The sequence below is a fragment of the Chlorocebus sabaeus genome, chromosome X (assembly GCF_047675955.1).
Source record: "Chlorocebus sabaeus isolate Y175 chromosome X, mChlSab1.0.hap1, whole genome shotgun sequence".
Classification (NCBI taxonomy): domain Eukaryota; kingdom Metazoa; phylum Chordata; class Mammalia; order Primates; family Cercopithecidae; genus Chlorocebus; species Chlorocebus sabaeus.
The window spans coordinates 24090671-24103522 of record NC_132933.1 but is presented as its reverse complement, the minus strand read 5'-3'; the positions used below and the strand labels follow the sequence as shown (position 1 = coordinate 24103522).

At 43.0% G+C, this 12852-nt stretch overlaps 1 protein-coding gene across 5 annotated transcripts in view; it reads left to right on the top strand.

The window, feature by feature from the left end:
- OCRL (OCRL inositol polyphosphate-5-phosphatase) overlaps nt 1-9864 on the top strand; it is a 51446-nt gene extending 41582 nt beyond the window's left edge. For 4 of the 5 annotated variants that reach the window (XM_073013412.1, XM_037989117.2, XM_007992652.3 and 1 more), the window contains 6 exons: nt 1327-1350; nt 4306-4422; nt 5482-5566; nt 6190-6317; nt 7146-7257; nt 7447-9864. In XM_073013412.1, coding sequence (XP_072869513.1) covers nt 1327-1350; nt 4306-4422; nt 5482-5566; nt 6190-6317; nt 7146-7257; nt 7447-7571 — 591 coding nt within the window. In that variant the 3' untranslated portion in view covers nt 7572-9864. The remainder of the gene's footprint in view (nt 1-1326; nt 1351-4305; nt 4423-5481; nt 5567-6189; nt 6318-7145; nt 7258-7446) is intronic. The other variant, XM_073013411.1, reaches the window with a different exon arrangement.
- Nucleotides 9865-12852: the final 2988 nt, after the last annotated feature.

Here is a 12852-nt window from a genome sequence, read left to right as displayed (position 1 = left end):
ACTGGGGAGGTATGAGGAACCTTGAGGGACCCAGACCTTCTGCTGGCATACTGCCCCATCACCCCTTGGTTTTAGGCTGCTTCAAGGTAAATATTACTATCCCTATTTTAGAGATGAAGAAACTGAGGCTCTATGAAGTTTGGTAACTTGTGCGAGGGCTATACAAAATTGCCAAGAGGTGGAACAAAGATTTGTACCCAAGCCTGTCCAACACCAGTGCCTATACTCTTTCCATTAACCACGCTGTCTTTTAAGTGGGGTTTCTCACTGTCCTTAGCCTGTTATGGAGAATACATTCTCACAGTTTTCCTCTACCTTTCTGTCCAGGAAACAGTCACATTGTCCTTTTTGAATTGTCTAACGGAACATAGTGATAATGACTGTGGAGTTGATCAGACCTGGGATCCAATCCTGATTCAGCCACTTACTACCTAATAGTGAGTGTGGCCTTGGGAAAATAATTTAAGCTTTCAAAGCCTCAGTTTCTTCATCTGTAAAATGGGAATAATATCTACTTTGGACGTGTGTACAGATTAAATGACTGTATATAAGCACTTTGCACAGTTCCTGGTATATGACAGATGCTTCCTAAGTGGTGGTGGTAGTTATTGCTGCTATTGTTATTGGATTGTAATAACAGCATAAAAGACAGGAAGATTAAAAAGATACCTTCTTACCTATCCCCTGCCTCTCTTTTTTCTCTTATACCCAATAGGAAAATAAAAATAGGAGATAATGATGGATCTTCTGATCTGCAAAGGTCTGAAATGAAATTCATTTATAGTTCAGAAGGACTTTCAAATCTGGGCACTCTGAGGGCCTTTGAGGAGGGGAGTGGATACGAGGAGATAAAAAGGAATCTGGGATGCTGCTTAGGAGGCTGGCCGGCATGAGAAGAATGAAAATGGAAAGTAGAGTGGTTTACCATCTCCTTCCAGATGGCCACTGTTGGGCCTACAGCCATATTCTTTCAGTGAGGTATATACCTCAGTGCACCTGCCTCCAAGCAGCAGACAGGAAGAGACATTGGGGCATTTGGCTGGGTCAGTTGGCAGATGCCAAAGGGCACAGAAGTCTAGAACTGCATGTATTTATTGAGTGATATTCTCAAACTGCACAAAAATTTAAAATGTCTAGTAGAGAACTTTGTGTATGAAAAATGTATTTCATTTTCAACAATCAATTTATTTGAAGAATTCAAAGCTGTTTAAAGCATGTATATCTGGTAAGATAGTGAGTTCTAATACTGATCTGTTTCTAATTCTGTAAATTAATTCTAATCATATTCTGTCTGTCAATGACTTTCTTTTCCTGCTCCGCTCTCAGGAAGAAGACAGCTTCCTAGAAAAGGTAATGCAATCCATTGGTGGTTATGAGAGTTTCCCTGTGCTTGATTAACACTTAACTGTGGTCCCTGGAATTTGTCCCTAGGCATTCCCATATCAGAGACCTCTGACTTGGTGAGACTCCCCTAAAGTCCTACCAGCTGTCCTTAAGTGTTTGAAGTACAGGAGAGATATTTACTGTAGCAGTCAAGTCATTGAGACTTGGTACATAAAAACAGTAGGACTCAAGGTTCTAGATTTGTATTTTTGAAATGAGAAGTAACTACAGAGCCGTCTTGACGTATCTGAATGCTCATGAATTGGAGGAGGGTACCAGTTAGCTGTCCTCCATTTCCAATGACAATAAAACCAAAAGAAGTAGCTTTCTGTTGCATTAAGAATGATTTGAGGTTAATGATCATAGCAATTAATTTCAGAAAAAAATACACAGATATGATACACAGATAGAGCATAGAATAGAATTGTGGACCTGAACAAGATCATAAAAGATCATCTGGTTCAGGCCTCTACCTTCAGACAGGGTAAGGTATTTTCTCCATTCTAATAGATGAGACAACCAAGGCCCAGAAAGGTTGAAAAACTTGCTGAAGTCATACACCGTCCCCACTTGGTGGAATTTAATGCCTTTTGATGATGGGGATGGCATGCTGTTTTCATGCTTTAGTTATTAACACTAAGTAAGGTTACAAAGTGTGGGCTTATCAGGCGCTGAATGTGTCTTGTTGAAAGAAGACAAAGTAACTTGGTTTTCCTTTGAAAATTAGAGTTCAGGATAATTTGTGAAATTATTCAAGTATTGTTTCTTGTGCATGATCTTTTCTCTGGACTTTGGAGACACAACTGTGGCATTCCATATTATCATACAGGAATTTGAAAATGAATAGTGGATGGTGTATGTAATCTACTGACATTTTATTAACCTTTTTAAACCACCAAGGTTTGAAACAGCTGTGCTTCCTAGCTCTTCCCTGTTAAGAGCAGTCCATGTTCTGTCTTTTTATCTTACACAGTGCCTTGTGTTGCCTTAATGCCTTAGTATAGGAAAAGCTCCAGTTGGATGTCAGACTTTTTAAAAAGTACGTGAATCAGTGCTGCATAATTTCTATATGGCAAGTTTGGAGGCATCTGCTAAAGAATCAGTACATGTGCTGCATTTGGTCCAGAGAGTTAGCAGAGTGCAAGATGGACAGTGTTTTGGCTCAAATACCATGTGGATGCTTGGATTTGATACTTGCAGCTGGAAAGAAGTAAATGGATGAGCCATTGATAGACATTCTGGCAACTATTAGGAACATGAATATCAAGTGATAGAATCTCAGGGACAGAAAGGAAGCAAACTGAATGTGGAAAAAAAAAAAAAGAAAGATTTTAAATGGTAACCAACTGTCACACTCCCTTCTCTTTCTTATTCCCTTAGAAAGGCACAGCAGCTTTTAAAGGTCATCAGTGCTTGTTAAAGAACATAATGTTGAGAAGAGACCTCAGCTCGGCTGTGGTGTATGTGGTCTCTGTCAAAGTAGTGACATGCTCCTTTTTTTTTTTCTTTTAAAGCTACGTGACTGGGGGTTGTGGATGGAATTCACAAGTTGCACAATGTTGGGCAAGAATTTCTTAGTTAAACATGCAGAATATATATGACCTCAAGCTAGAGGCGGGGGAGGGAGGAGGATGCAAAAAATTTGGTCATAGTTCTCTCCACTGGGATTTTTCTGAAGGCTACGTTCAGATGCCTTTACTATTTCAGACATTTTTTCATGTAATTTATATTTGACTATATGAACCTAAGATAACTGAATTTATTTCCTAGCCATTTCCAATTCACATATAGTGATTGATTTAATTTATGTCACTTCTGGGTTTTTCTCTTACAAAATTCTTTCAGAAGAATATAACAGATAGTAGAAAGATAGATGAAAGGAGTAAAAGCCCCTAGAAATCTTGACTGAGCTATTCCTAGAAAATGTAACTTCTGGACTCAGACCTTAGACTTTTCATGGTATTTCTGCCTCTTGGTTAGCTATATTCAATTTACTATTTTTGGACCTTAAGGCTTATGAGTTTTAGTGCCTTAAGATTAGAACTTCCATCAAGCCTGAAATATTTACATATGTGGGTCTAATGTTGTGGAGAGTTCTCTTTAATTCCTGAGAACCAAAGAAGCTCATTTAAATCAACATTGAAAACAAACAACAGTATCTGTGGTAAGACCTGAAGGAAGAGTAAGTTAGAAATAAACAAATACCTAAGTGTAGACCCTGATCTCTCAAAGTACTATATTGACAATTGTAATTTAATAGTCCCCCCAAGTCACCAGTGCTATATGGACTCCACTGTGACTGTATCACTGGAGCACTGGTTCTCAGTGTCACCTTTGAAAGGATTTAAACACGGCCGGGGCGCAGTGGCTCAAGCCTGTAATCCCAGCACTTTGGGAGGCCGAGACGGGCGGATCACGAGGTCAGGAGATCAAGACCATCCTGGCTAACCTGGTGAAACCCCGTCTCTACTAAAAATACAAAAAACTAGCCGGGCGAGGTGGCGGGCGCCTGTAGTCCCAGCTACTTGGGAGGCTGAGGCAGGAGAATGGCGTGAACCCGGGAGGCGGAGCTTGCAGTGAGCCGAGGTCCAGTCACTGCACTCCAGCCTGGGCAACAGAGCGAGACTCCATCTCAAAAAAAAAAAAAAAAAAAAAAAAGGATTTAAACACGTAATAAACATCATAAACTCAAATGAAATGCAGAACAATTAAGTGAAGCATTTAGGAAAGGACATCATTTAACTGTGGGACTCGCTATCAAGTGCCTTCTGACCAGGGGTGTCCCCACTGAGAAGAAATGGAAAATCTTAAGAGATGAAGATCACATTGTACCTGCATGACCAGAATTTGAAGGACTTTAAGTCATACACCAAAATCTTTATTCTGAGACCCCTTTGATTCTCATCCTTTTCCATCTATTAGGAGAAATCCCTTCTGCAAATGGTTCCTTTGGATGAAGGTGCCAGTGAGAGACCCCTTCAGGTCCCCAAGGAGATCTGGCTTCTAGTAGATCACCTATTCAAATATGCCTGTCACCAGGTAAGTGAGAGTAGACCTTCCCTACAACTTTGGAAGGTGTGTAAATACTATAGGAAATCATAACACCTCGCATCAGCATAGCGCTTTTAACTTTCCCAAGCTACCTGCACACAGTGGCACTGTCAGATCAACTGGGTGGGTGGAAGTGTCCCTAGTCACAGATATCACAGCTGAAGCATGCAAAGCTAAGTTATTTACTAAGACCAAGGCCTAAGTGTAGTCGTGGCAGAGCCAGGACCAAATTAAGAGCACCTGTCTCCTGGCTACTCTCTCATTTTCCCTGAACAGCTGCACACCTGAGTCTATAATGCCTGCTTTGGCTATGAGTCATGTAGGCATTAGAGATTTTTAAATCTAAAGCAGATTTTAAACCCATTTTTTAACTTGGTCCTAGTTTTTCTTTTAAATCCTATCTAAAATGCCACCCCAACTCATTTACCCCCAAAAGAGACATTTCTTGGGACTAATAAGGTAATGTTCTCTTACCTACTGAAGAATAATGTAACTTGAAAGCAAGGTTTAGTATGAGCATGCGATTTCCTCCTTCCCCAGCATTCAGTAGTACTAGCATTTGAATGTGGTTCTTCTGTTTGGACTCTGCCTTCTGCTTCTTGTCAAGAGGCTACAAGTAGGCCAGGCACGGTGGCTCATGCCTGTAATCCCAGCATTTTGGGAGGCCAAGACGGGCACATTACTTGAGCTCAGGAGTTCGAGACTAGCCTGGGCAACATGGTGAAACCCCATCTCTATTAAAAAAAATTTTTAAAAGAGGCTAGAATTAGAACACCTGGTTTCTTGCTCTAGCCATCTGGTCCCCTGCCTTATCAGGTGTAGGCTAAAACCTTTGGAAAGAACATTTTCTTATTTGAAATAACATTTCACATGGATTAGAGAAATGCTAAAGGAAAAATGTGCTATTTTCACACCTCCATTTGTAATTATTAACACACATACCACCCTTCCCTTTTGCTTCCTGCTGCTCTTCTGATCCTTGGGTAATCATCATAACCTCAGGAGTAATTATCTTTCCTGTTCCCTTCATTCTGACTTCTTTGGTAGGAGGACCTGTTCCAGACCCCTGGAATGCAGGAAGAGCTCCAGCAGATCATTGATTGTCTGGATACCAGCATTCCTGAGACAATCCGTATCCTTTGCGACCAAAGCATAAGAAGCTGGATGAGTACTTGGTCAAACTCTTCTTCGCACCTCTATTTGCTTTTTGTGGTTCTAAATTTATTTTCTTTGTAATGTCTTTTATTGTAGGATAACCACTGACTATCCACTTGTTTCTCATTTCCTTTTATGAACTTTTGACCTCTTTCCATATCCAGCTCTTACTAAAAGGAAGCAAGGGGTAGATAACAATGACTTAAAAAGCATGGGACATAGAAGCCACAACGCTGGTACTATTCTCCTTCAGGTGATCAGTCACTCCTGCCACCACACGTACTGTTGACAGGGCAGGGAGAAAGATGGGAAACATGGGCAACTGGTTTATAGGACTGCTCCAGTGTCAACTGTCACTCTGCAGGCTGTATTCCCCTGACCCTGAAGCTGGGCCAAAGCTGCCAAGAGTCTTTGGCCAATTCTGTAACAACTCAGCTGCAGGGCACTTGAATCAATAAAATATCAAACCCCCATTAGGATCAGTGTGCCCCAAATAAGAGGAGGGAAACAGTCCCTGCAGGAGCTTGAGGAAAGGAGCCCGTTGGGGCTCTGTGTGGCCTTTGTCCTGGAGCCCCTTTCCCTTGACTTAAGTTGATTCAGCTGGCAGCAACCACTCTGTGGCTGAAGCACTGCTCATTTTCTTGGAAGCCCTGCCAGAGCCAGTCATCTGTTATGAGCTGTATCAGCGATGTCTTGACTCTGCTCATGATCCCCGGATCTGCCGACAGGTGGGTTCTACTGACCTGAGGATGTGTTTGACGCAGGTTCCCCCATAAAGAAGTCATCAGTTTTACAGAGCCAGATAGGCAGCCAGCTGTCTGGTAGGATGGGTCTGGATCTGTTATTAGTGGCAGGACACGAACATTGAGGGTTGCTACCCTTAAATTTTAGGTTGTGTTATTTCCTATGATATTTGCCACCTTTTCCCCATTGGCCTATTTCTGTTTACAGAAAACAGTGGGGTGGATCCCTCTACTGTAGGGTAAATTGGTGAAGCTGATTGTACATGGAATTCTGGCTGACATTACCAGGAAGGATGGGTGACACTTGGGAGCCTTTCTTCTTTTTCTCTTCTTGGTGTGTGTTTTTAATCCTGAAATGATTTTAATGCACAGTAACTGAGAGTACCTGTGAATTGGACTAGTGAGTATTGGGAGGAGTCCCCATCCATGTTAAGTGACATTGTAAAGAAAACCATTCAAACAAAAAAGAACAGAAAACCATTCAGCTTGGTAGATGCCGTGGCTACATGCCTGCGGAAATGGGAAAAGAGCAGATGAACACCGACCTATTGTGAGGCGGGGTGTGCGTGTGAATGTGTGATGACCATGTGGCCTGGTCATTGAGTGGACGGGGACCAAACAGCACGGCTGTTCTTACTTTGAAGTTATAATTTGGAAGGTGTTGTGTTGGCCATGAGGAGATAATAGAAGTTGATAGATGAAACGGGTCCTGCAAGAGTTGGATTATAGACTACTATTAATGGCAGCTGTAAGTTCCTCTTACTTTCATCTTCCACCTGTTTTTCTCACTGCCTACCCCTATTTTTAAAACAGGTGATCTCCCAGCTTCCGAGATGCCATAGAAATGTTTTCCGTTACTTGATGGCATTCCTTCGAGAACTCTTAAAATTCTCTGAATACAATAGCGTCAATGCCAACATGATCGGTAAGAGTGCTTCATGCAGCATGGGGCATTTGTTGAGAATACTCTTCATGCATTGTATCCAGTATATACCTTACTGCGTGTGCAGGCACATGGCAGTCAACAGTCATTGTCCCCAGGCCCTCCAGCCCTGAGGTTTTGCTTAGGTTATGTCTGACAAAAGTTTCCGCTTGTCTTTCTGTCGTCTTCTAGCTACTCTCTTCACTAGTCTTCTCCTGAGGCCTCCACCCAACCTTATGGCAAGACAGACTCCAAGTGACCGCCAGCGTGCTATTCAGTTCCTTCTGGGCTTTCTGCTTGGGAGTGAAGAAGACTAAGGCTTTTACTATTCTCTGATATTCTAGAAGCAGACGATCTCGGGCTCCAAGTATTTCAGAATGATTTAAAAAGTCATGCCACAGGAAGGGTCTATTGCAGAATTTCAAGTTCTGTTTATAGTAAAAAGGAAGAGTGTTTCCTAATCCCTCCTTTACCATATCCTCCACAGCAAAATACTTTTAGACTTATATTGCCAAGCCAAAGTTACCATATTTTGGTGTTTTTGTGTTTTCTCTTTATAAGGCAAAAAGATCTGTATTTACACTCCTTTACCTAGGGATGTGTTTGTTGCCCTCCTATCCAATTGTCATGATTGTCCTTAGTACCCTAGGCCTAGATTCTGAGATGTTCCCATTCTAGGCCTACAAGCACTACTTGCTGTAGCTGAGACTTGTCTAGAGTCCTTTGTATAATGCACTTTTGACCCACCCCTTCCCGGATCACTCCTTTGCACTCCACTCCCCTCGTTCTGTCACTTTGAACGAAGTCTGAGTGAGGCTAGTGACTCCTTGGGTGTCCTCAACAGTGAATTCACTGTCTGCGTGCAGTTATTACATGCATTTGTGCATTTCTACTACAATGGCATCTTTATGTCTCTGTAACATTGGCCTTTTCATGGCTCCGCACTGGGTGGAACCATATTCTCTTAGATCACATTTAGTAGCAAAACTTTAGGGACTATTAGAGATGACATCCCATCGATGTGAGAGAATCACAATCAGAATGGAAGCACTTTGAGTATCTGAAGAGTGAGAGCATTCGTGTTTGACAGGTCCTGCTTCCCACTATCCTTTTCCTGTTGTTACTCAAATTTTACAGAAAGACTAATCCTGGGTGTCTCTGAGACCCATCTCCTGCCTAGACATCCACCTCCAGAGCAACACTGGCCCCACAGTAAAAGAGGGAGTCTTGTACCTCAGGCAGGCCCATCTAGAGCTATTGATCCTTCCCACAGCAAAGGTATTGCGGATGACCCTTAGAATCCGTTTTCTGGTCTTCTGAAGTACCAAGGGCAGGTGTCACCTCCTTCCTCAGCAGGACTGACTCTGTGCTCTACAACCAGCTCCTGCACGTAAAGGGTTTAGAGACTTCCCTTGGCTCCTAGACCATATCCAGTGTTGTGTAAAGAGACTGGCCAACAGGACCAACCAAGCACCTTACCTCTCCCATCCAAGATGACCCTCTGAGCTTTTCATTTATTCAAACTCTGTGATACAGCCTTTTTTTAAAAAAATTAATCTGTATTGGTTGATAAGCCACCAACCACTGACTGCAAAACTGCCTGATGCAATTGGTTTCCTCCTGGTTTTCTTTTGTTACAACCACCCTTGCCTGTTTACGTTAATTGCAAGGAACATAACGTACAGGCTCTGTGTACGATCCTAGGCATTGACTCCATGACATTTCTAGCATATCCAAGGCACCACCAGTGATTTCCTCCATTTCTTGAAAAAAAAAAAAAAAAAAAAAAAAAGGTACGTGTTTTGCAATACGGCTAAACACTTTCCTGATTGAGAGTTAAAGCAGTAGGAGTCAAGTTACTGGTGCCACAGAGCTGGAGGTATGATAGGTCAGGGGCTGGGTGTTGAACTTAGTTAATGGAAGACTGAGAGCAGAACAGGTTTGTCATCTCCGCAAGGCCAGAAAGTGACCACAAAAAGAGGCAGATAATAGACACCAGGGTAGGATCATACCCCAGGGAAATACCTTTCCTGGGCTTGTTTTCTAGCATATCATTGACCTGGGATCTTTGGGTGATCAAGGGTGTGGTTAGTGGAGGCTCTGTGCTGCACGTATGCAGTATCCTATCTCTTTCTACATCAGGTCAAAACACTAAGTTGGTGTACTGCCTCGACCTTTTTTTCAGCTCATCCTGGAACATATACAGGGTTGAGAATTTTAGACAATCTCTAGGTAGAGGAGATAAGACGTAGACCCAGACAGAAGAAATCTGCTTCCCTACCATGCCTATTGCAACACCCCACCTGTAATTCCCAAGTCCTCTAAGGTACTAATTTGTAGCTGCTCTGAAGTAATGATTTCAGATTCAGCTGGTAGGGAAGACTCTGCACCTGCTGTCTTAGGGAAGAAATGGTTTAAATCCATGTGGTGACATTGCGTTTGTCTCCCTTTCACTGTTTTCTTATTCTATAATTGTTTGTTATATTTCCCAAAAACGTCTTGATCACTAAGCAAAGCTGCTAGTGGGATTCTATATTTCATGTCATCTTTTTTATTATAATTTATTGCAAATTTTTTTCTGAATAAATATATGTTGTGTGAAAAAGCAAAGTGTGATTTTGGTGAGGAAGCACTCAGGAGGGAGGGCTTATGTGTCACTGGGTTCCATTTGACTTGACTGCAGTCCCCATCAGCTGTGCCTGTACTGTCATTACCTGTCTTACAGGGAAATACCATTTATAAGAATTCTTGGTATATTCACCCTCAGAGATGAGAAGAAACCATGCATTTTCAGAGGCTAATAAAGGTATCCTATACTTTCGGAGGCCAGCCAAGTACCCTTATTTTAACCCTAAGGATTCAGGCAACAAAACAACTGAATTAGAGGAAAGGATGTTGACTCTTAATGCATGTAAATGTCACACTAGGTCAGATCTGTGATCCCTCCAGCCCCAGAAACCTGACAAACCCTAAGATGCACATCTGGGGAGAACCCAGTTACGTTACCCCTGCTCACATAGTCTCAAGATGTGCTTCCCCAGAGAGCCTGTTTTAACATAATCCTATTTTGCAGCTTTTGAAAACCAGTTTTGAACTTTTATGACTTATTGGGGTGATCAAGTCCATAAATTTAGTACTTTTTTGTTGTTCTCATCTGAACTGTCTAACATGTTGGGAGGAAACCCCTGATTTGAGCATGGTGCCAGTCTCCATTATGAATTTGTGGATTCTGATTCCATTCCCTTTGAGACTGAAGAAGCCACAGCTGGAGGTTTCTTCTCTACTAAGGCCCTCTTCCAATTCCCTCCAGCTGTGAGCTTGACCCTGCTTAATGTGCTGACTCAGTGTTGTCATAAACAACTTTCGAAGCCCCACCCAAAGCCTTGGCAGGAGAAGGTGTTTTTTTCTGAGAGTGATTTTCCCCCCAGCAGATGGAGACTGACACCAGAAGTTTTTACATAGCAGCAGGCAATGTGAATAGCAGGCATGGTGGTCTATCTTTCCAGAGGTTAGAGAGGAAATGGCATCCCCAGCTGCTAGGCTTCTGTTACAGGAGACCCAGTAGGGCCTTTCTGATTGCAGGGCAAGTTGAAGAACTGGCTCTTGGTGTAGCCTCATAATGTAAAAGCCACACATTACAACAGTGGCATCACTAAATGTTAGGGAGAGAACCTTAGTGATGACCTAATCTGATCTCATTGTTTGGATAGGGAAAGTCTCAGAGGGGACAATGACTGACCTAAGGTTACTTAGGTTAGTGACACTGCATGGCATAGTGGCATTTTTTTCTTTTCAAACAGTTCTACTCTGCTTGCCCATTAATTCCTTTGGTGGCATCTTATCAATTTCCGTGGCTGTAAATATCTGTAATACCCTGATTCCAAATGTTACGTTTCCACCTCATAGCTCTCTTCCGAGTTCCTGCCCAGTATATCCAGTTAGCTAGCTGGCATCTCCCTTCAGATGTATCACAGGCATGTCAAGCTTCACATTTCCAAAGTAGAATTATTTTACTTCTGGTTCTTTTACTACCACCCAATTTAGATCCTCTAGCTGTCTCCCCTCATTCAGAGAATGTCACCACCATCTGGCCAGTTGCTAGGGCTAAGCATCTAGGAGCTAGCCTTGATTTCTCTGTTTCCTACTGACTGACCACGTCAGCAGCGTGCCCCACACATCTACTTTTCATCACCCCCACTGCCGATTTTATTGGTCAAGGCCACCAGCATTACGAGGGTGTTGTAATGGCTTCCTGCCTGGTCTTCTTTTTCTCTCTTTTTTTTTTTTTTTTTTTTTTTTTTAAGAGAGGGTCTTACTCTGTTGCCTCGACTGGAGTGCAGTGGCATCATCGGCTCACTTGAGCAGCCTGACTTCCCCGGTTCAAGCGATCCTCCCACCTCAGCCTCCGAGTAGCTGGGACTATAGGCGCACATTACCAAGCCTGGCTAATTAAAAAAAAAATTGTAGAGGTGGGTTCTCCCTGTGTTCCCCAGGCTGGTCTCAAACTCCTGGGCTCAAGCAGTCCTCCCACTTTGGCTTCACAAAGTGCTGGAATTAGAGGCATGAGCCAGCTACCATGCCCTGCCTGGTCTCCCTTTTAGCTTTGCTGCCCTCCAATCCATTCTCCACGCAGCAGGCAGCGTGACTTAATTACATCAGTCTCATCCCTTCCCTGTGGATAACCCTTCAGTGACATTTACAATGAAACCTAAGCTTCCCTGTGGGCCACCAGGCCCTGCATCAGTGGGTCTCAAATACTCATGCGCAGAAGAATCACCTGGAGACATTGTTAAAAAGCAGATTCCTAGACTCCAGAAACTCTGAGTAAGTTGGTCTGAGATAAGGCACAGAGTCTGCATTCTAAATCAGGACCCAAGAGCATTTGGATGCAGGGGTGCTTGGACCACACTTTGAGGAATACCACCCTAAAGGATCTGACCTCTGCCTACCATAAGCCTTCCTCACCCCTGCCACTCTACTCTCATACTGTCCTTTTACCCCTCCCGGTGAGCCGAACTCTTTCCAACCTCAGGGCCTTTGCATGTGCTGTTTACCCAGAAAACTCCTTCCTCTCTCTTTCTTGCCTCAGTCCCCATCTTTGCTGTGCCTAACCATAAGTCACCCGCCCTGTCCCATTGACTCTCTGCCCTCATTCCTGGGCTTTCTGGTACAGCGTTCTGGCTGACTGCCCCTGGACTTGCCATGTACTCTTCCACAATCTTCCTCTTCCTCTCTTGACCTCACCTACCTGTTCCACGGGGCCTAGGGAGGCAGAAAACTATAGTGGTTCTTCACATAGGCTCCAATGACCAGACTGCCTGAGTTCAAATCCCAGCTCTGCCACTTCCTAGATATGTGACCCTGATCAAAAGTTAATTGACGTTTCTGTGCCTTGGTTTCCATGTCTTTTCTCCCCAGCTTTATTGGGTATAATTGAGAAGAAAAATTGTATGTATTGAAGGTGTATCCACATCTTAAAAGTAATGATAGCACCTTTCCTCGTAGTATCATCATGAGGATGAGATCAGTTATACATTTCCAGGCCTTGGAACAGTGCCTGGTGCCTAAGTGCTAAATAAATGGCAGCTAGTGGAGTTA